Source organism: Pinus tabuliformis, chromosome J, assembly GCF_031772625.1.
Source record: "Pinus tabuliformis cultivar Carrire ecotype Pingquan chromosome J, CPIR1, whole genome shotgun sequence".
In the NCBI taxonomy this organism is placed as follows: domain Eukaryota; kingdom Viridiplantae; phylum Streptophyta; class Pinopsida; order Pinales; family Pinaceae; genus Pinus; species Pinus tabuliformis.
The window spans coordinates 1,012,818,454-1,012,839,578 of NC_142295.1; the positions used below are offsets into that span (position 1 = coordinate 1,012,818,454).

Here is a 21,125-nt window from a genome sequence, read left to right on the forward strand (position 1 = left end):
TCTTAACGGCATCGGCCCTCCTCCTTCCAAGTAGTTCGCAAACACTAGATAGTGGTCCTTGTCATGCCCCTGGCCTTTGCATTTTATGCACCATACCTCCTCGCACGCCTTTGGTCGAGGTGTCTTGTCCTATTTCAAACTTTTCATTTCCAGACACAGATTTCACAGTTTTGTGTGGATTTTTTGGACTCCCAGACTAGGGTCTTGTATAGGGGTCTTGCTTGGGTGGAAAGTTTTTGCTGTGACAGTGTTGTCCTTAAGTGCAGTGTCAGTGATGCTACAAAACATGCATGGTGATGTCCATCCATCAAAGTCATGTTGGCTTCGCGAATCATACCCTTCAGTATTTGGTCCAGATCCCAGGGGGTCTCGCCCAGGAGCATCATGATCTCCTTAAACCCAATGATTAATTGTGTTTCCAATTTTGGCCTGCTAAATTCCCTATTCGACGCAGCTTGGATTTCTGTGATTCCTATGTTTGGATGGTCATTAGAATGCTTGATGTAACATGTTAATGCACGATCCTGCAACACGCTCACCAGTGTAGCCTTCTTGATATTGTCATCTGCGATGCCTTGTGCTTCCCATATTTCTCTTACCACGAACCAGAATTGGTTCGGATCTACATTCCCCACTCCTCTGAATACCGGTAGTTTGATCGCACTCAACATACTGAACTATGGTGGTGGTGAAGGTATGGTGGGTGGAGCTAGAGGTGAGTAGGGTGAGGCAGGTGACGGTGGAGGTGGAGGTGTTAGGTGCGAAATTTGTTGCCTTATCAGACTGACTACGCTTCTCGAAGAGACTTTGACGAGCTCTTCGTTGCTTTCTCGCAAAGGGGAAATTAGGGGACTGGTTTCCAATCCTTCACTATTTCTGCTTCCGTAGATCTTCCCACTTCACGTAGTCCCAAACATTAATTTATTCGCATAACCCGCTTTTCACACAATAGCATCTTAATCCAAGTGTTCAAAGATTTAATATACTTACCTCACAGTCCCTTAAGGAAACGTCACTCCGCCTCACTATAGCTGACAGTCGTATCTATCGTGAACTCAGTGATAAATCCTCCTATAATTTGGTCTAGCCAATGGTCCATAGCTCATGTGATCTTATCTCCTGATACTTCTAGTCTACACACTAATTCCGGAGTCCACATGATTGGTTTGTCAAGCCTACACCTTCCCTGACTGTTTGCTAGCTTGGTGATCCACTCATATAACTTAGAAGGAAAGGATGCGAAGAAAATTTTGTGGATTTCCATATACAAGTAGCGCTCCAACCACTGTTCCTTAGTTACTTGTGGATTTCTATTTTTCTGCGCTGTGAACTCGTGAATCTTCTTGTCTAACCACTCTTCAATTTCTTTCTTTGTGGGACCCATGTGGCACAACATCAGGCATCCCTTATGCAGATCGCGGTCCTAGCAATGGAACCATTTGTTGCCTTGTATGGACCTGACCCAGGTTCAGAGATTGATTTAGCCAAGCAAATCCCGGTACTACTAGACCTTTCGGCAATAGTTCGCAAAGCGCAGACTAAGGTCTCACCTGAATTAGTATGGGAGGGTGCTAGAACCAGGTTTTCGCACCCTGCGGATGTCTGAAGAGCTTTTGGCAGTCTGCGGTTTGACCTTGCGTGCACATCGCTATGCACACTGATTAGCCCCTCATAACCTGTGTTGTTGCCTCCGTGCAGCCTTACTCGATGCACGACTCGTATTATACCCAAGTTCCTTACTATTTAACCTGTTATTACCTGATTACTTAACTTATTTGTGTTAGACTAGTGATAATTAATAGCATATCCAGCAATCATATAAGTGTGTACAATAAACAAAACAATATAAATGTAAAGAAGGCAATATACAAGCAGATGCACAGAAATGTAGGTTTCAACCCCATACAGAAATTACCTGCGTATAAATTCTAGAACACAGAAAATAAAAAATGTGAGAGCATAACACATAAAACACATATACACAGAGATTTTCCCCTGGATCCCAAAACTGGGACTACCAGCTTGATTTTTCATTATATTCCTTTCAATGTTACAATACATATTTATACATGTCGAAGCATCCAATACCATGGACTGAAAACCATCGCGTCCAAAACCATGGACCGAAAACCATAGGTAGGTCCACCCAACCTAATATAGGGTCCAAAAAAAAATTCCCAGGGCGTTGCCCTGGACTTTGTGGAGGGGTCTACTCACCCCCGTCAAACCCCCCAGACAGGGGGGGTTGCTGGCCCCCCTATGACCCCCCCACTGCGCAATCGGCGCAACGAAGGGGGGGCTTCACGCCCCCCTCTAACCCCCTGTTCAATACGTAGGTTAGTTGTGGAAAGAATATAACATAACCCAACATTCTCCCACTTGTTGTTTTCTTTCCACAGGGGGCCACAGTGGAGCTTAGTCATTTTTCTAGCCCTGAAATGCCCATTGTTTCTCTATGCCAGGAGAACTTCTTAGAGCTCACAGATTTTGTCAATGCATCTGCAGTATTCTTCAAAGTTTCCACCTTTACCAGCAAGACCTTTTTGTCTTCTATCATATCCCTCACAAAGTGATACTAAACATAAATGTGCTTTGTCTTTGAATGATAAGCAGGGTTGTTTGCTAGGAAAATTGCACTTTTGTTGTCACAGTCTATAATTATAGCTCCCTATACTAACCCCATAGTTGAAAACAATCTCTACAACCAAACTGTTTCCTTGCTTGCATGAGTGCCTGTCATGTATTCTACCTCTGTAGTTGATAGTGCCACTACATAATGTTTCTTACTCATCCAACTGACTGACCTCCAAATAGGTTAAACACATACCCACTTGTAGATATTCTCTGATCCAAATCTCTAGCCCAGTCTGCATCAACAAAGCCATGAATATCCAAAACTCTGTCCAATCCTGGTCTTCCTTGGTAGCACAAACCATAATCACTAGTGCCACGCAATACCTGAAAACCCGCTTCACTGCTGTCCAATGCTCCTTCCCTGGTTTTGACATAAACCTGCTCAATACTCCCACTGCATGTGCAATGTCTGGTCTAGTACATACCATTGCATATGGAACACGAGACATATCCTCTTCCTCTTCTTGTGTCCTGGGACACTGTTCAACAGATAACTTTACACCTACAAGAATAGGAACCTTCATCGGTTTACTATATTGCATATTAAACCTCTACGGTATTATCTCAACATACTTCCTCTGGCTTAACTAGAGCTTCCTCTTTGCTCGATATCGTTTAATTTCCATGCCCAAAATATAGTTTGCAGCACCAAGATCTTTCATGTTGAATTTGGAGGACAAATGGGTCTTCAAATCCTGGATAATTTCTCTGTCATTTCCAACCAGCAACATATCATCCACATACAAGACCAGATAAATAACATAGTCACCAATTAGTTTTAAATACACACAATGATCTGCTTTGCTTCTGGTGAAGCCAAGTCCCCATATAAATGTATCAAATTTCTGATACGACATCCTTGGTGACTGTTTTAACCCATACAAAGACTTCTTTAACTTGCATACCAGTTCTTTCTTACCCTTCACCGGAAAGCCTTCAGGTTGCTTCATGTAGATATCCTCTTCCAGATCCCTGTGAAGAAATTTTGTCTTCACATCCATCTGTTCTACCTCAAAATCAAAATCAACATCAACAGATAAAAGTAATCTAATAGAAGTTATCTTGGCAACAGGAGAAAAAATATCACCAAAATCAATTCCCGACACTTGGAATAACCTTTTGCTACCAACCAAGCTTTGTATTTCTCTAGCTTTCCTTCTGCATTTGTCTTCTTCTTGAACACCCATTTGCTACCAATGGGTTTCCTTCCAGCCGGCAACTCCACTAGATCCCAAGCCTCATTTTTGTGCAAAGATGCCATTTCATCAACCATGGCCTCTTTCTAGAGTTTTCCATCCTCTAAATCTACTACTTCCTTCATAGTTCCAGGATCATCATCAGTAATATATATAAAAAAATTTGAATAGAAAGTAGATGGCCTATACCTTTCTGGCTGCCTTCTTTCTTGAACTAATATTCTTACACCCGAAGTTTGTTTCTTTTCACCTTTTGATTCCTCCTCTATTGTAGAGTTTGATTCTTCCTCCTTTAGCTCAAACTCTATCTTTTTAGGTTCCTTTGGTTGGACTTCATGTTTAATAACATTTTTCACCTCTCTGAATACCACATCTCGGTTGTTCACAACCTTCCTTATTACTGGGTTCCAAAGCTTATAACCCTTTTAACCATCCTTATACCCAATAAAGATGCACTTTTCATATTTACTATCCAACTTGGTTCATTTCTCCTTTGGAACATGTACATATGGATCACATCCAAATACCATCAGATGTGAAAGAGAGGGTTTCTTATGAGTCCATACATCTTGTGGAGTCTTATCCTCCAACGCTGATGAAGGTGATCTGTTGACTAGGTAACATGTTGTTTCCACCGCCTCTGCACAGAATTCCTGTCCTAACCTGGCACCACTGAGCATGCTTCTTGCCCTTTCCATCAATGTCTTGTTCATTCTTTCTACAACTCCATTTTGCTGAGGTGTATATGGCTTAGTCTTCTGTCATGCTATACCACACTTCTTACAGAATTCTTCAAATTCCTTACTGCAAAACTCTCCATTGTTATCTGTCCTCAGCACCTTTATCTGCTTCTTTGTTTGGTTTTACACCAGAGCCTTAAATTCTTTAAACCTGTGAAAGACTTTAGATTTATTCTTAAGGAAATATATCCATGTGTTCCTTGATAAGTCATCTATAAATGATACATAGTACATAGACTTACCCAGTGATGGAACCTTCACAGGTCCAAACACATCACTATGCACAAGCTCTAATAGTTGTTTCGCCCTATTACCACCAGAGGGGAAACTCACCCGATTCTACTTCCCATATACACAATTTTCACAGAAATCAAAATATAGAGAGCTATTACTCATACCTTCTACCATACCTTTACCATGAAGTATACAAAGGCCCTTCTCTCCAATTTGTCCAAGCCTTTGATGCCACAGCATGGTATTTTCTCCAGAGACCACTAGATTCTCTGCTCCACTTTTAGGAACCATAGAACTGTTGCACCCATCAACGATAGTGCTACCTTGCAGCTTGTACAGAGTTCCAGTCCAAACTCCCCGCATCAATACCAATGCTCCTCAAACCATCTTGCAGGTATCCTTCTCGAACACTGTTTTTACACCTGCATCATCCATCTTGCTTATAGAAATCAGATTTCTGGCTAATGCAGGAATATGCAGAACACCCAGAAGTGTTCTAACCCTTCCACCTTGCAACTTCAACTTTACTTTTCCACGACCAATGATTCTAGCCTTCCTATCATCCCCTAAGAATACATCACCACCATCGTATTTATTATACTCACAGAACCACTTTCTATGGGGAGTGAATTGAAAGGATGCACCTGAGTCAATCAACCAGGCCTCATGATCTACGTGTGTACTTGAAGAAGCCAAGTACACATCCCCACCTTCATCTGAGGTGGTTTTCGCCTCTGCAAAGAAGAATCATCATATCCCTTTCCTTTGTCAGGAGCTTTAGATTTACAGTCCCTTTTGTAGTGCCCTTCCTTTCCGCATTTCCTGCATACCACCTTGACAGGTTTTCCTGGAGATTTAGATCTCCCTCTAGATTTAGATCTCCCACTCAATGAATTATTTTTGTTTTTTTTCTAGGACCGTCCTCGTACAGACAAGGAATCACCATTCTGGCTCTCCATATTTTTCCGCCTCATCTCCTCTGTCAACAAGGATGAGACTATTTCATCAAACAAGGCAGTTGCATTGCTACCTATTGCAATAACCAGACTATCCCACGAATCTGGTAGAGAACACAACAAATTGATGCACTTATCTTCATCTAAAATTTTAGTATCAACAAATAATAATTGACTTACCACAGTATTAAATGCGTTTAGATGCTCTGTCACCGAGTCTCCATCTTTCATCCTCAAGTTATACAGCTTTTTCCATAGGAGCAGTTTATTTACCAGAGACTTAGATTGGTACAAAGTCCCTAACTTGTCCCACAAAGCCTTTGTCGTAACTTCCCCTAATAAATTAAGCAATATTGAATCTGAGACACATAATCGTATTGTGCTCTTTGCCTTCCGATCCAACTTCTTTCATTCTTCATCGAACACTCCCGTTTGTTTAGTACCTAGATCTACCACGATCCACTAATCTTTATCCACCAATAGATCCTCCATCTTGAGTTTCCATAACTCAAAACTCTGACCATTAAATTTATCGATCTCTATCTTTCCACTACTCGCCATCTTCTTTCACCACCAAAATCGATCCCATAGATCTCCCACTGAACAGGGTCTACCACAGGCCCAAGCGAAACCCCTCAGCAAAAAAGGCGTCCCCTTGAAGTCAAAACAGCTCCGATACCAAATGTAGGTTTTAACCCTATACAGAAATTACTTGCATACGAATTCTAAACACAAAAAATAAACAACGCAAGAGAATAACACATAAAACACATATACACAGATATTTTCCCCTGGATCCCAAAACTAGGACTACCAGCTTGATTTTTCATTATATTCCCTTCAATGTTACAATAGATATTTATATATGCTGAAGCATCCAATACCATGGACAGAAAACCATCGTGTCCAAAACCATGGACCGAAAACCATAGGTAGGTCTGCCCAACCTAATATAGGGTCCAAAAACATTTTTCCCAGAGCATTGCCCCAGACCCCGTAGAGGGGGGCTACCCGCCCCCCTCAAACCCCCTAGATAGGTGGGGGGATGTCGTGCCCCCTGTGACCCCTCTGTTGCGCAATCGGCGCAATGAACGGGGCACTCCGCCCCCGGCCCCGCCCCCCTATGTTTCTCATAGAACAATGGGTTGCATGGTTTCTTGTTTAGGCAGAGATTCCATGCTAGTTCTCTTTAAAGTGGTTTACCCTTCTTGTTGCTTGATCTTTATTCCTTAACAATCTCCTTCATTATATGTGGAGTGATCTTCCTCAATTTCCCAGTGATATGCCTCAATTGATCCAAGGATCTTCTTGCCCAATGATTATGCTCAATTGCAGTTGTGGAGAATACAAAATCCCTCTATAGTAACATCATCAGATGTGAGTACCAAATACACGACATTTCCATTCTCGAGCAGAGCTTTGGAAACAATTTCCCTTGCACCAGAGCTATAATTTGGCTCCACTTCATAGATATGTTGAGGGAATAACCAGCATCCAAATTCTACTACGTAGGCTAGTCATGGAAAGAATATAACACAACCCAACAAGAAATTGGAATCAACTTCTCTTTATTATTCTTCTTTGTAGATTACAAACTCGGCACCACCCTGCACACTCAACTTCATGGGTCCGTTCACTCAGCTGCAGACTCTACTAGGGCTTTGCGCACTCAGCTGCAGACTCTACTAGGCCTTTGCACACTCAGCCGCAGAGCCTCTTCCTACTACAACGACCCAGTACAATTGGATTCTTACTTTATGCTCGAACCATTTGTATTCATCTATCTCTCTCATTCGCTATCTTTACAACTTAGAGCCTCGCTCTATTTATACAATCCCATGGTCTGCGGACCATGGGTAGGCCGACATGACATTACAATACTTAGGGCGGACGACCCTATGACTCAACCTTTACTTTGCACTCCGCACCAGCAATTCATGGAGCCTTACAATACATTTGACCAAAACTTGGGCTTTGAGCCCCAAACCATGCTGTGGGAGGATTCCATGCCCAATAATTCAATTGTAAATGCCTGATCTTCTACAGTGGAAATTTCTAGATAAATAGCTAGCTTAAATATGTCCATTGTCCATATATCCCAAAAAACCATGTATGTGTGGACTCTAGTTGTGTTTGAGAGAGGGTACATCACATAAGTAATCCATTATCAAAAGAAAAAGTTAAAGAACAACATTCTATGGAGAATATATCTAAACTTTTATTACATACCTTAGAAAGTTTGAAAGGACATAACTGAAGCTTCCCTCTACTTCCACACTTCATTAAGTATGCCTCTTTTCCAATGCAGATGTGGCTTGCAGAATCACAATCAACAAACATAGTATGAAAAGTAAGTTTAATGAATTAAAGTAGATTTGTTATAATAAAGCAAATGGACTATGAGAAATTGGATTCATTCTCTACGAAAGATAATATAGCAAGATTTAATCACATTTTTAACTGAAACAGAGGTAAATTGGATTCATGCTTTGCAATAGACAATATAATGAGATATAATTACATTTTCAACTCAAACAAATGTAAGTTGAGTAAGATCAAGCTCCAAAATGATGGCAGCCAACTTATGAGTGGCAGTTACTGTATATATATAGCTATAGGCTATAAGATAAAGATATTTGTTATATGTGAAGATAAAAAAAAATGAAAGTAATGTGAAATTTTGACCATCAACTATAAGTTCCTTTCAAGGACTAGATCAAACCATAACATTGTTATCAAGATAATCAACTCACCCATGCTAGTATGCTTCTAGTAGTTTCATGATAAAACTCAAACTCAATAAACTTAAAACAACATAAATTAACCAACAATATGTTTGAGGTTGGTCACCTAAGGAATATATCATACTAAATTACCTTTTGCATCTAACATTGAAAACGAAAGTGAAAGAAATGAAGACAAATTAGTGATTATGATGGATGCATGTGATGAAGTAAAATTAAAAAAAGACCTTTCTTCTTACTACTGATGAGCCTTCTAGGGTATTCTTGGATGAAGTTGATCCTAGTCTACTTTCTGAAATCAAAGAGACACTTTCTAGCTACTCTGATTTGACAGACAACAAACCTAATGCTTATGAAAATGAATATGGAAAGCAATAAGCATTGATGAACCTGGTCTTCAAGAAGGTGTCTCAAACTCTAATATTGATAGTATTTTAATTTTCTACAGCTAGCAGAGGCTTTTCCCAGTTTGGTTCCCTAGAAAATTTTGTTATTTTTTGCTATAGTGTGACTGTGTTTTATTTCTGTTCTATTCCACTACAAATTGGTAGAGATCTTTTTTGTCTTGGTGCAACAATTAGTTTCATATTTATTCATTCAAGCAGTAGAAAAATTTCAAGGAATTTCTACAGAAGGGAGAATTAATCTATATTTGCACTTATATCCTTTTCAAGTAAAATTCACAACAAATTTTCGTCCAAAGTGTTTAGGTTACTAGCAAGTGGTATCACATCATATCTCAACATTGCAAGGCATAAATCATACTATTCAATAAGGTTGAGACTTGAGATACAAAAATCTTCCCAAGTTATGCAAGCAGGAAAACTACTGATTTTCAGTTCTAAATCTATCCAACCAAAACAAAATTATGCCATTTTTAAGACCCTCTAGTCAAAGTTATTCCTAGCCTCATTCAACTCAATTAAGAATATATCAATCTCATTGAGATTTCTTCTTTAGTTCATGCTTCTAAGTTATATATTTATGCAACCTAATATATCATTTATGTTAAATGATTATTCATTCAAAATTATTTAGTCCTTCCAACGCATCTACCTAATTTTTTGATCAGTTTCTGGGAAGACTCTATAGACATTTGCAGCAGAAAATATAATATTAATTGAATTGAGGCTTCTGTGATCCATAATAGTTGTAAGCAGAACTTCGGCGAAAATCACATGAGGAAAGACCTTTGTCAACGCATTTCGAACCAACCAGTGTGGTTCATCGTCAGGACAAGTTGAAGAAACAGATCCAGCTTAGCATGTTAAATAGTCTGAGCAGAGACTCCAACGGCTAAATCGACCAACGACTAATTTTGACCTACGGTCCATAGGTCAAATACTATTCATTAATTTAATATTATTATTATTTTTTAATATTAATACATAAAATATTTTTACTGGTTAGTTATAAAAATTAATTAATTAATTTATTAATATATATATATATTAAAGTTATAATATTAGGTTAATAATACAAGTTAGGATCCAAAATAAATAAAATATTATTAGTGGTTAGTTTAAGAAGATAATTCGCTTATTTATTTAAATTATCCATTGATTATTGTTGATATAAAATATATATATCATATAGTTAAGGTTAAAATTGGTTAGAAAAGGTAAATTATTTAATTTAATAATATAAGTAATTTTTGTTTAATTAAGTTATATATTAAATATAATCAATATTATATTAGTAAAATAGCTTTGATAATACTATATTATTAATATCAGTAGGGAAAATATTATTATTAATTTATTAATATTAATATTAATATTAATATTAAGGAATTTAGACTTCTGTGATCCATAACATTGTCTGGATATCTTCGGCAAAATCACATAATCAATCTTTTGTCGACGCGTTTCGAACCAACCAGTGTGGTTCATCGTCAGGACAAGTTGAAGAACTGATCAGGCTAAGCTTGATTAAATAGAGTGTGCAGAGACTCCAACGGCTATATTGCAACGGCTAATTTTGACCTGAGGATCAAAGTCAAACCCTTGATTTCTATTAATAGAAGCATATAATTAATTATTATTAGTTAATTGAGTAATAAATATAATGGTCATTATATCATCATATTTATTAAATAACCTATATTTAATATTATCCCCAAATTATTTAAATATAATTAAATCGTATTAAATTACTATTATTCCTAGAAATTAGTTACAATCGGTAAGTGTGTATTAATTTAATAATAACTATTTAAACCCAAGGGGTCCAAAGGTGAACTAGAATTATTGGTCATTAATAAATAAGGTAAATTAAATATAAAGGTCATTAATAAATTAAATCTTCAAATAACCTAAATTTATTATTATTTAGATATAATAAATAGTATTAAATTACAAATATTCTTATAATATAGTTACAATAGGTAACTGTGTAATAATTATTAAAATTCAGGGTCCAAAGGTGAACTAGATCTCCTCTAAATTTAAAACTTCTATATTTACTTAATAATTTTTATCTTATAAATAGTATTCTAGTTAAGTAAATACCATAATTAAAATACATGTTAATCTAACCTAGTAATTTATATCCATTAAACAATCAATATTTATTACTAAAATTATTTACTTACAAGGTTTATTTTAATTAAATACATATGAATTCAGTTAAAGGAAATAACTAGGTTAAAAAACAAAGCAAGGAATCTGATCAAAATTTAAACAACCCCCTCGGATAGGATAAAAGCCATAATTGGCCCGAAACTACTAAAACCAAATTACTCCTCCTGCAATCCAAGACACACCCGCCAAGAACATAAATTGAGGAGAGGGAAGATAGAAACCCTAAGACCTAACCAAAGGGGAAAGAGGAGGCTAGGAAGACAAGGCTGGGACCCAGCAACTGCTAATCTTCCAGCCATCATCCCTATTAAGATTGTTCGGCCTTTTCTCAATTTCCAGGGCCTCTCTAAATTTGCGATGGTGAAACTGCGCAACTTTGGCAATGACTTGAGCATCCTCTATACACACATGATGCATAGTCTTCCCCGCATGTTCAGCTAGGGCAGAGGACTTGGTTCTACCATGTCTTAAGTCAGCTGAATGCTCGCTAATACGTTGATTGATAGAGCGACCAGTTTCACCAATATAAGGGGTCCCACATGAACATGGAATGACATATACGCCCTTCATGTCCTTAGGGTCAATAGGGTCTTTCACAGACCTGAGGGAGCTACGGATCGTTCGGAGAGGTCTAAAAGTAGCAGGCACATCGTACCTTCTTAGAACCCTCGCAATCCTATCTGTGGTCCCTTGGATGTAAGGAAGGTTCACACCCATGATATGGTCTTTAGGGACTCTTCGGATTGAAGGCTCCTTTTTGGCCCTGAGGAAGGCTTTTCGACCTAGGTGCCTATTGTAACCATTCTTCTCGAAAACACCAAGGAGATGAGCCTTCTCCGCTTCCAGGCTCTCCTCATCCGAAATTCTTACAGCACGCGTGGCAAGCGTGCTAAGAACCCCTAACTTCTGAGCGGGGAAATGATGCGAAGACGCATGCAGATATTGTTCAGTATGCGTCTTCTTTCTAAACACCTGATGAGAAAAGGAACCATCCACCTTCTTAGAGATGAGAACATCCAAGAACGGAAGACAACCATTATCTTCTTTTTCCATCGTGAATTTAATGGCGGTGGACTGGTTATTGAGGTGACTAAAGAAACGCTCCAGCTCATCAGGACCATGGGACCAGACAACACCAGTGTCATCAACAAATCTTTTCCAAAGCTTCGGTAAGAGCCGGGAGGAGGCCAAAGCCTTAGACTCAAAATCCTCCATGAAGAGATTAGCGACGACAGGGGACAAGGGGGAGCCCATGGCAACTCCGCAAGTCTGCTCATAGAATTCTCCCTCGAAGCTGAAAAAGGTGGAGGTAAGGCAAAGCTCAACCAACTTAGCCGTATCCGGGTCAGTTAGCTTATTAATTACCTTCATGGCCTCATTGATAGGAATACAAGTATAAAGCGAGACCACGTCGAAACTTACCAGAATGTCCTCGGGCTCAAGCTTAATTTTCTTAAGATCCTCAATAAAAGAAGCTGAGTCTTTGACAAAGGACTCAGTCTGCCCAACCAAGGGTCTCAACTTTGCGGCGAGGAACTTGGCTAGGAGGTAAGTCGGACCACCAATGGTATTGACAATGGGTCTCAGGGGGACCCCATCCTTATGGATTTTAGGAAGACCATAAATCCTAGGAGTGATGGGGTTACCCTCAATAAGTTTCTGGGCTAGAGGAATCGTGGAATTGCACGACTTGATCGCAAGAGCGACCGCTCTGGAAACCTTTTTGAGGGGATTTTTCGAAAGCTTCTTATAACTCCCACTATTACACAGATGGTCCAGCATCTTAGATCTGTAATCTTTTCTATCCAGGATAACGGCAGCCCCACCTTTATCTGCTTTCAGAACCACAACGTCCCGATTTTCGTTCAAGCTCTTCAGAGCCTCGAACTCAGCCTTGCTAATATTGCTCCGGGGAGGTTTAGCCTTCCTCAGGGCAACGGCGCAATCCTGCCTAATTGTGTCTTTAATCTTATCAGGAAGGTTCTTAATGCCATACTCAACATCACAAATGATGTCTTCAACCGGGATTTTTCTGGGAGCTAAGGCAAAATTCAGACCTTTCCTTAAGAGACTAAAAACCGCGGGCTGGAAAGAAAAACTTGACAAATTAACCACCTTATTGTCCTGAGGGAAGGAACCCGACCCACCCACCGTCACACCCTTAATATCACCTTTACGATTAATACCATCTAATACTTTATTAAAAGGACCACCACTATTATTAAATCCCTTATTAAAATTACACCTCAGATTCTTTTTATTATTTATGTAAGGACCACTACTATTATTAAATCCCTTATTAAAATTACACCTCGGATTCTCTTTATTATTTATAATATTACAATTCTTATTTATATCATTACCATTATATAATGCAGCTTTATTATCATAATCACCATCGATAATATCTTTATTATTTATAATATTACAATTCTTATTTATATCATTACCATTATATAATGCATCTTTATTATCATAATCACCATCGATAATGTCTTTATTATTTATAATATTACAATTCTTATTTATATCATTACCATTATATAATGCAGCTTTATTATCATAACCACCATCGATAATGTTACCATACTGTATATTTTTAATATTCATATTAACGTTAACACCTAAATCAATAACCCCTCCATTATTTATCGGATTATTAATAATGTTACACTTACATATTGCATCGTTATTATTGTAATTTTCATGATTTATAATACCGTATGGTTTATTATGGAAATTCGAATTATCGGAATCGTTAACCGGCTGGGGGTCTCCAACGTTAATCTGACACTTACACACCGCAGCCTTATAATCAAAATTGTTATTGTTCATACTACCGTAAGGATTAATAAGGAAATTCGGGTTATTGCAAACGACAGAACCGTTAACCAGCAGGGGGTCTCCAACATTAATTCGGTTACTATCTTTCGGTTACTATTTATTACTCAATTAACTAATAATAATTAATTATATGCTTCTATTAATTGAAATCAAGGGTTTGACTTTGATCCTCAGGTCAAAATTAGCCGTTGCAATATAGCCGTTGGAGTCTCTGCACACTCTATTTAATCAAGCTTAGCCTGATCAGTTCTTCAACTTGTCCTGACGATGAACCACACTGGTTGGTTCGAAACGCGTCGACAAAAGATTGATTATGTGATTTTGCCGAAGATATCCAGACAATATTAATATTATTATTATTATTAATATTATCTATGGAAATAAGTTAAATTGGGTAAGATATATAGATAAATTATTTAGTTTATTTAACTAAATTATTAATTTATATATATATATATATATATAGATAGATAGATATATATTAAATTAATAAATTATTCATTGATTATTATAAAATATATATATCATATAGTTGAGGTTAAATTTTTTTATTAAATGGTTAGTTAGAAAAGGTAAATTATTTGATTTGATAATCTAAATAATTATTTATAATTAATATTATATTGGTAAAATAGCCTTGATAATAATATATTATTAATATTAGAAGTGAAAATATTATTATTAATTTAATATTATTAAGTTTACAAGAGATTTTTTGACGAAAATCACATGAAATACCATTTGTCGACACGTTTCGAACCAACCAGTGTGGTTCAATATTATTATTATTATTATTTATGGAAAAAAGTTGAATTAGGTAAGATATATAGATAAATTATTTAGTTTATTTATCTAAATTATTTATTAATCTATATATATATATATATATATATATATATATATATATATATATATATATATATATATATATATATATATATATTATTTTTTTTTTCCCGTAGAAAAAGTCGTAATTTATATTCATATTGAAATAAATTACATTTTGTAGATGCTTAGAGCATATGCAGATAGCTGTCCATGAAAAGGAAAAATAAACACTAAAAAAAAAAAAAATATGTTTACAGCTACATCAAGCCTATACTTTTCTGCCCTTCTTCTTCTCCACCCTACGCCAACCCTGAGAGTCAGAAGGGGGAACAATGATGGCCTGTTGGTATTCTTGTGTGTTCACTGGAGGTTCTTTGTCGGAATCTGATCCTTCAGATCCATGAGTTCTTTTGTTGCCACTAACTTCCAGCTGTGGAATTTTCTGCTGCTGAGGATGATCCTCCATTTGTGGGTCTGGTGCTTTTTTTTCCTGTGTGCCGTTCTGTTCCATATTTATATCTGGTTCCTCTTGGTTTACTGTGTGCTCTGTCTGAATGTTCTCTTCTTCCAGCGGTTCTGTATTCTGCCACCCATTTGGCTTTTTTTGCTGTTTCTTGTTTCCTTTTGGATTCTTTCTGGCCAGTGGGCAAGAATTTTGGAGGTGTCCTGTTTGCCGACAGCTGCGGCATCTGAATGCAGTGTTTTCATAGTCGAGGGGTTGTATCCACTCCGTGTTGTTAAAGTTTAATGAAATTTTATCTGGCAGCCCCTGACTCAAGTCTACTTCAACGCAAATTCTGGCAAAGGTGAAAATCCCTCTGCTATATCTGTCTTCGTCAATTTTTAGGAATTTCCCCAAGGAATCCCCAATAGCAGATAGTACAGTATGATGCCAGAAATGTAATGGGAGGTTGTTAAGCCTCACCCAAACAGGCGTTGTTGTGATTTTCATAGTGTTTGCATCAAAATCAGCAAACCAAGGGGTAACAAAGAGGCCTGCATTACCCCAAAACCAAGGCCCCTCCTTGATGATACTATCCCTTTCTTCCTCTGTGTGGAAATTTACAATGAAAAACCCTTTTGAACATAGGTATATATCACTATATATATATATATATATATATATATATATATATATATATATATATATATGTATGTATATGTATATATGTATATATATATGTATGTATATAAAAATATTAATAATCTTAGGTTATTTAGATAAAGTTAGGTAAAAGATTGTTGAAATATATATCTATATATATATATATATATATATATATATATATATATAAATAAAATAAAATAAAATAAATAAATTAACAAATTAATTAATTAATCAATTAAAAATAAATAAATAAATAAATAAATAAATAGATAAATAAATAAATAATAATAATAAATGCACGTAAATATAGGGTATACAAATAAATAAATAAAAACAATAGAGAACGACAAAAAAGGGGGAAGGGACAAGAAAGAAACCAAAAGCGACCATAGAGCAAAACATATCAACCCCAGGAGGAAGGAAGGCTCTAGGGAACACAGAAAACTAAGACGACAAGGCAGGGATCCAACAGCTACTGATTTTCCAGCCGTCATCTCTATTGAGATTGTTAGGCCTTCTTTCAATCTCAATAGCTTCCCTGAATTTACGATGATGGAAATGAGCAATCTTAGCAACAACCTTGGCCTCCTCAATACAAACCTGGTGCTTGGTCTTTTCCACATGCTTTGCTAACGTTGAAGACTTGGTTCTCCCATGTCTTAAGTCAGCTGCATGTTCGCTTATCCTCTGATGGATGGAGCGTCCTGTTTCCCCGATATAGGGGGTTCCACAAGAGCAAGGGATCAGGCAGACACCCTTCATGTCCATAGGGTCAACAGGATCTTTTACTGATCGGAGGGACTTACGAATGGTGTTGAGGGTCCTAAAGGTAGAGGGGATATCATACCTCTTAAGGATCCGAGCAATTCTGTCTGTGGTTCCTTGAACATAGGGAAGATGGACCCCTAGTCGGCGCTCCTTCGGTTCTTTATTAATCATCGCATTTTTATAGGCTTTAAGGAAAGCCTTCTGACCAAGGCGCCTACTGTAGCCATTCTCCACAAAGACATTAAGGAGATGGGATCTCTCCTTATCAAAGCTCTTATTATCAGAAATCCTCAGGGCACGAGTAGCAAGGGTGTTAAGAACACCCATATTTTGAGCAGGGAAATGATGGGAATCGGCATGAAGATACAGCTCAGTATGCGTTTTCTTACGGAATACTGAGTGGGAGAGAGAGCCATCCATATTCTTAGAGATAATAATATCCAGGAAAGGGAGGCAACCATTGACCTCTTTTTCCATGGTGAACTTAATGGCAGAGGACTGACCGTTGAGGTGATTGAAGAAGCGATCCAGCTCCTCGAGGCCATGGGACCAGATGACATTAGTGTCATCAACAAACCTCCTCTAAAGCTTAGGAAGGAGACGAGCCGAGGCTAGAGCTTTGGCTTCGAAATCTTCCATAAAGAGATTAGCGACAATGGGGGAAAGGGGGGAGCCCATGGCAACACCACAAGTCTGTTCAAAGAACTCACCCTCGAAACAGAAGAAAGTGGAAGTGAGACAGATCTCCACCAGATGCGCAGTATCGGGGTCCGTTAGGCGATAGATCACTTCCATGGCCTCCTTTATAGGGATGCAGGTATAAAGGGAGACCACATCAAAGCTGACCAGGATGTCCTTAGGGTCAAGCTTAATATCCTTAAGCTCATTAATGAAGGATGCAGAGTCTTTCACAAAGGACTCAGTGCGGCCAACCAGGGGCTTAAGTTTCAGGGCGAGGAACTTAGCTAGAAGGTAGGTCGGACCACCAATGGTATTGATGATAGGCCTCAGAGGGACCCCTTCTTTGTGAATCTTAGGTAACCATAGATCCTAGGAGTAAGGGGACTACTCTCAATGAATTTGTGGCTTAGAGAGCTCACCGCACTATTGGACTTGATGGCGAGAGCAATAGTCCTAGAAACTTTCTTAAGAGGGTTCTTGGGCAGCTTTTTATAACTGCCACTATTGTAAAGATGATCTAACATCTTCTTCCGGTAATCATCCTTGTTAAGGATGACCGTGGCCCCTCCTTTGTCAGCCTTCAGAATGACAATGTCTTGGTTCTGATTTAAAGACTTAAGGGCAGAGAATTCCTCCTTGCTGAGGTTCTTCCGAGGGGGCTTAGCCTTCCTTAGGACAACAGCACAATCCTGCCTAATAGTGTCCTTGATATTGTCCGGAAGATCCCTAATCCCGTATTCCACGTCGCAAATAATGTCATCCACCGAGATTCTTCTAGGGGCAAGGGTAAAGTTTAAACCTTCGCCTAAAAGACTAAAAACAGAAGGGGAAAAAGAAAAGCTAGAGAGGTTAACCACTCTTTTATTCAGGGAAGAAGGGGGAGAGTGAACCTTATTCACAACCAAATTCTCATTGTTAAGGTCATCAATACTAATATCACCATCAATGCTATTATTAGAAGAATCTTTGTCCTTAGGCAATAAAGTATTATTATTAATGTCACAAAAATCAACCTTAATATTACCCGAAATTTTATTCAAAATCTTGTTATTATTCTTATGCTTAATATTATTTTTACATAAATTCTTTTTTTTCCCCTGGAAAAATCAGTATATTTCATTGATTATCAGTAATTACATGAGAGTCAGTTTATCATGATGTTCAGTACCATTCAGTTGCACTACCACGCAGGGTCTGCATATCTGTATACTATCAGTGAGTTTTCATCAAAAATTTACAAAAAAATATCAGTCTATGTCTGTATGCTGTCTATACAAAAAAAAAAAAGTAACTATGATGCTGCCCGCTGATCCAGAGTTGGATACTCTGGATCTATATAAGGCCGATGGTAAAAAGACTGCACTTGTAGATCTTTTTTCTCTTTGATTTCCCATGTGCCGCTGTCCATCAACGCCGCCTCCTTGGAAAGCTTGTCGGCACTCCTGTTATGCTCCCTGTATATGTGAGAGATGGATATATGGTTAAATGCTGTTTTAAGTTCAAGTGCATCTTGTAAGATAGTGCTGAGTGTGTGCATGTGACACAATGCATTGCCATTTATCCAACTGATGATGAGCTGTGAGTCCCCATAAATGTTGATATTTGTGCAGTGGTGTCTCAGGGCGAAATGGAGAAGGTGGCGTAGGGTGATGAGCTCTGCAAAGTTGTTTGTCCCTGCCCCAAGCCCAGCTTTGATACTATACTGATGATGTTCATTTATGTGGATAATAAACCCTCCACCACAGCTGTTTGAGTTTGCCGCACCATCAAAGAAAGCCCAGGGTATTGTGGAGTCTATGGTAGGAGGTGGTCCAGGCATACGGTGTCGCTGAGGAGGTGGATCGGGCAGTTCAGAAAACGCAGCTATGATGTGAGCTTCCAACAAGGGTCAATGAATGGGCTTGTTTTCGAAAATGCAGGAGTTGCGGGATTTCCATAAAGCCCAATTTATAATGATAGGCAGGTTTATCAGTTTCGTCCCACCATTAATCTTAGTCCATTCCGTCCAAGCATGAATCACATCCTGACCATTCCAATCGCCTGCAAATTGAATGTGCGCTTTAATGTTGCTCCAAACGGATCTGGTCGCTCTACACTGTAAGAATAAATGGTCAATGGTTTCAGATTCAGCGTTACACATTACGCACCAGCTGGGGCCATGAAACCCCCGTTTCATGAGCTGGTCACCCGTGGGGACTTTGCGCCGCAATATGCACCATGAGAACAGTCTAGATCTAGGAGATGCGGATAATTTCCAAATGAGCTGCCACCAACCAGCGCAGTCGGGTGGTTTTTTGCCCTCAATAAGGTGTAAGTAACCTTCCTTGGGTGTATATACACCGTGATCTGCTATGTGCCACATGAGTTCATCCGAGCCCTCTGTGATATGAATATGTGCTTCCAATAATGCCTCTCTGTAGTTGTCCCACGTCTCATGCCATCTCAGAGGGATGTTCAATTGATTCGCGGTTTTCCATGCCTGCCGAAACATATCAGAATGTTCCGGATCCGCGATCTGGGCTAAGACCTTAATGTCGAGGGTCGAGAGATAGTCGATGAGTTCTTGTGGAAGCAAGTGATGACCACCACATCCGGACCAGGGGTCTAGTCCAATTCTGATTCTGTTTCCAGCCTTAATTCTCCATACCAAGTTATCTCTGATGAGGGGAAGAGAGTGGAGTAGAGCCTTCCAAACCGAGGATATGCCAGATTTATTCCAATTTGGTAGTCGAGCCCAATCTAGTTTGGAAATAGGCCAAATGTATTTATGATAAGAGATCGAGGCCCATAGACTATGAGAGGTTAGAAGTGCCCATCCCATTTTTGCAGCAAGAGCCATGGCAAAAGACGAGAGCTCCTTTAATCCCCAGCCGCCCCATTTTTTTGGAATAGCAATCTTGTGCCATCCAATCCAAGCAAATGTACGTTTATCTTGACTCCCAGCCCAAAGATATCTATTACAGAGTTGCTGCAGTTTTGCTAGAATGTTGCGGGGGATCCATGCCATGGCCATCCAGAATACAGGGGTAACTTCGAGGACAGATTTAATGAGGATTAATCTTCCCGCCCTGGAGAGGTATCTGTGGCTCCAGCAAGACAGCCTCTTCTCAATCTTTGATACTAACCAGACCCAATCCGCAATCTTTTGACAGGTCGGCTTAAGCCAATATCCCAAGTATTTGAGCCCCCGATCCAATGGCTGAGTATTGAAAGGGAAAGCCATTCTAGCAATGTGAGATTCATTTACAGAAGTACCTGTCAGAGTGATAGTGGATTTTGCAGCGTTTACTTCCATACCCGTGGCCTTGGAAAAAAGAGATAAAATGCGTGCGAAAGCAGTAGAATCATGGATACTGCCATCCAGCAGTATGAGATCATCATTACATAAATTCTTATTATTAATAACATTATAATTATTAGCCTTACACCTATTCAAATTATTCGTATACGTAATATTAGTATCATTACTATAATGGTTACTAATGAAAATATTGTAACGATTATAAAATTCATCATTATTAACAACGGTGTCATTATAATTGACTAACACGTTGTTAACGATATTATTGTTAAAAGACTGAAAATAATTCAGCTCAAACCTTGATTTCTTACCAAACGAATTAAAGTTAAATCCATCCGAGGACACGGTAGGAGCGACACCCGCTGGTTTTCTGCACGAGGAGCGCCATCCACGACTGCTAGAGGGAGAAACCGCAGTGCTATTCCACGACGGGCCAGCGTAACTACTCTTCAGTTGAAACGGAATCCCGGGAGAACTGATCTGCGGAGAGCGCTGATCAACGGATGCTG

The 21,125-nt window shown here is 38.6% G+C and overlaps 1 protein-coding gene across 1 annotated transcript; it reads right to left on the bottom strand.

Moving 5' to 3' along the window:
* Positions 1–18,606: 18,606 nt before the first annotated feature.
* LOC149230295 (uncharacterized) lies at positions 18,607–19,134 on the bottom strand. Its single transcript, XM_089381266.1, has one exon. It carries the CDS (start codon positions 19,132–19,134, stop codon positions 18,607–18,609), a length of 528 nt encoding a protein of 175 aa, XP_089237392.1.
* Positions 19,135–21,125: the final 1,991 nt, after the last annotated feature.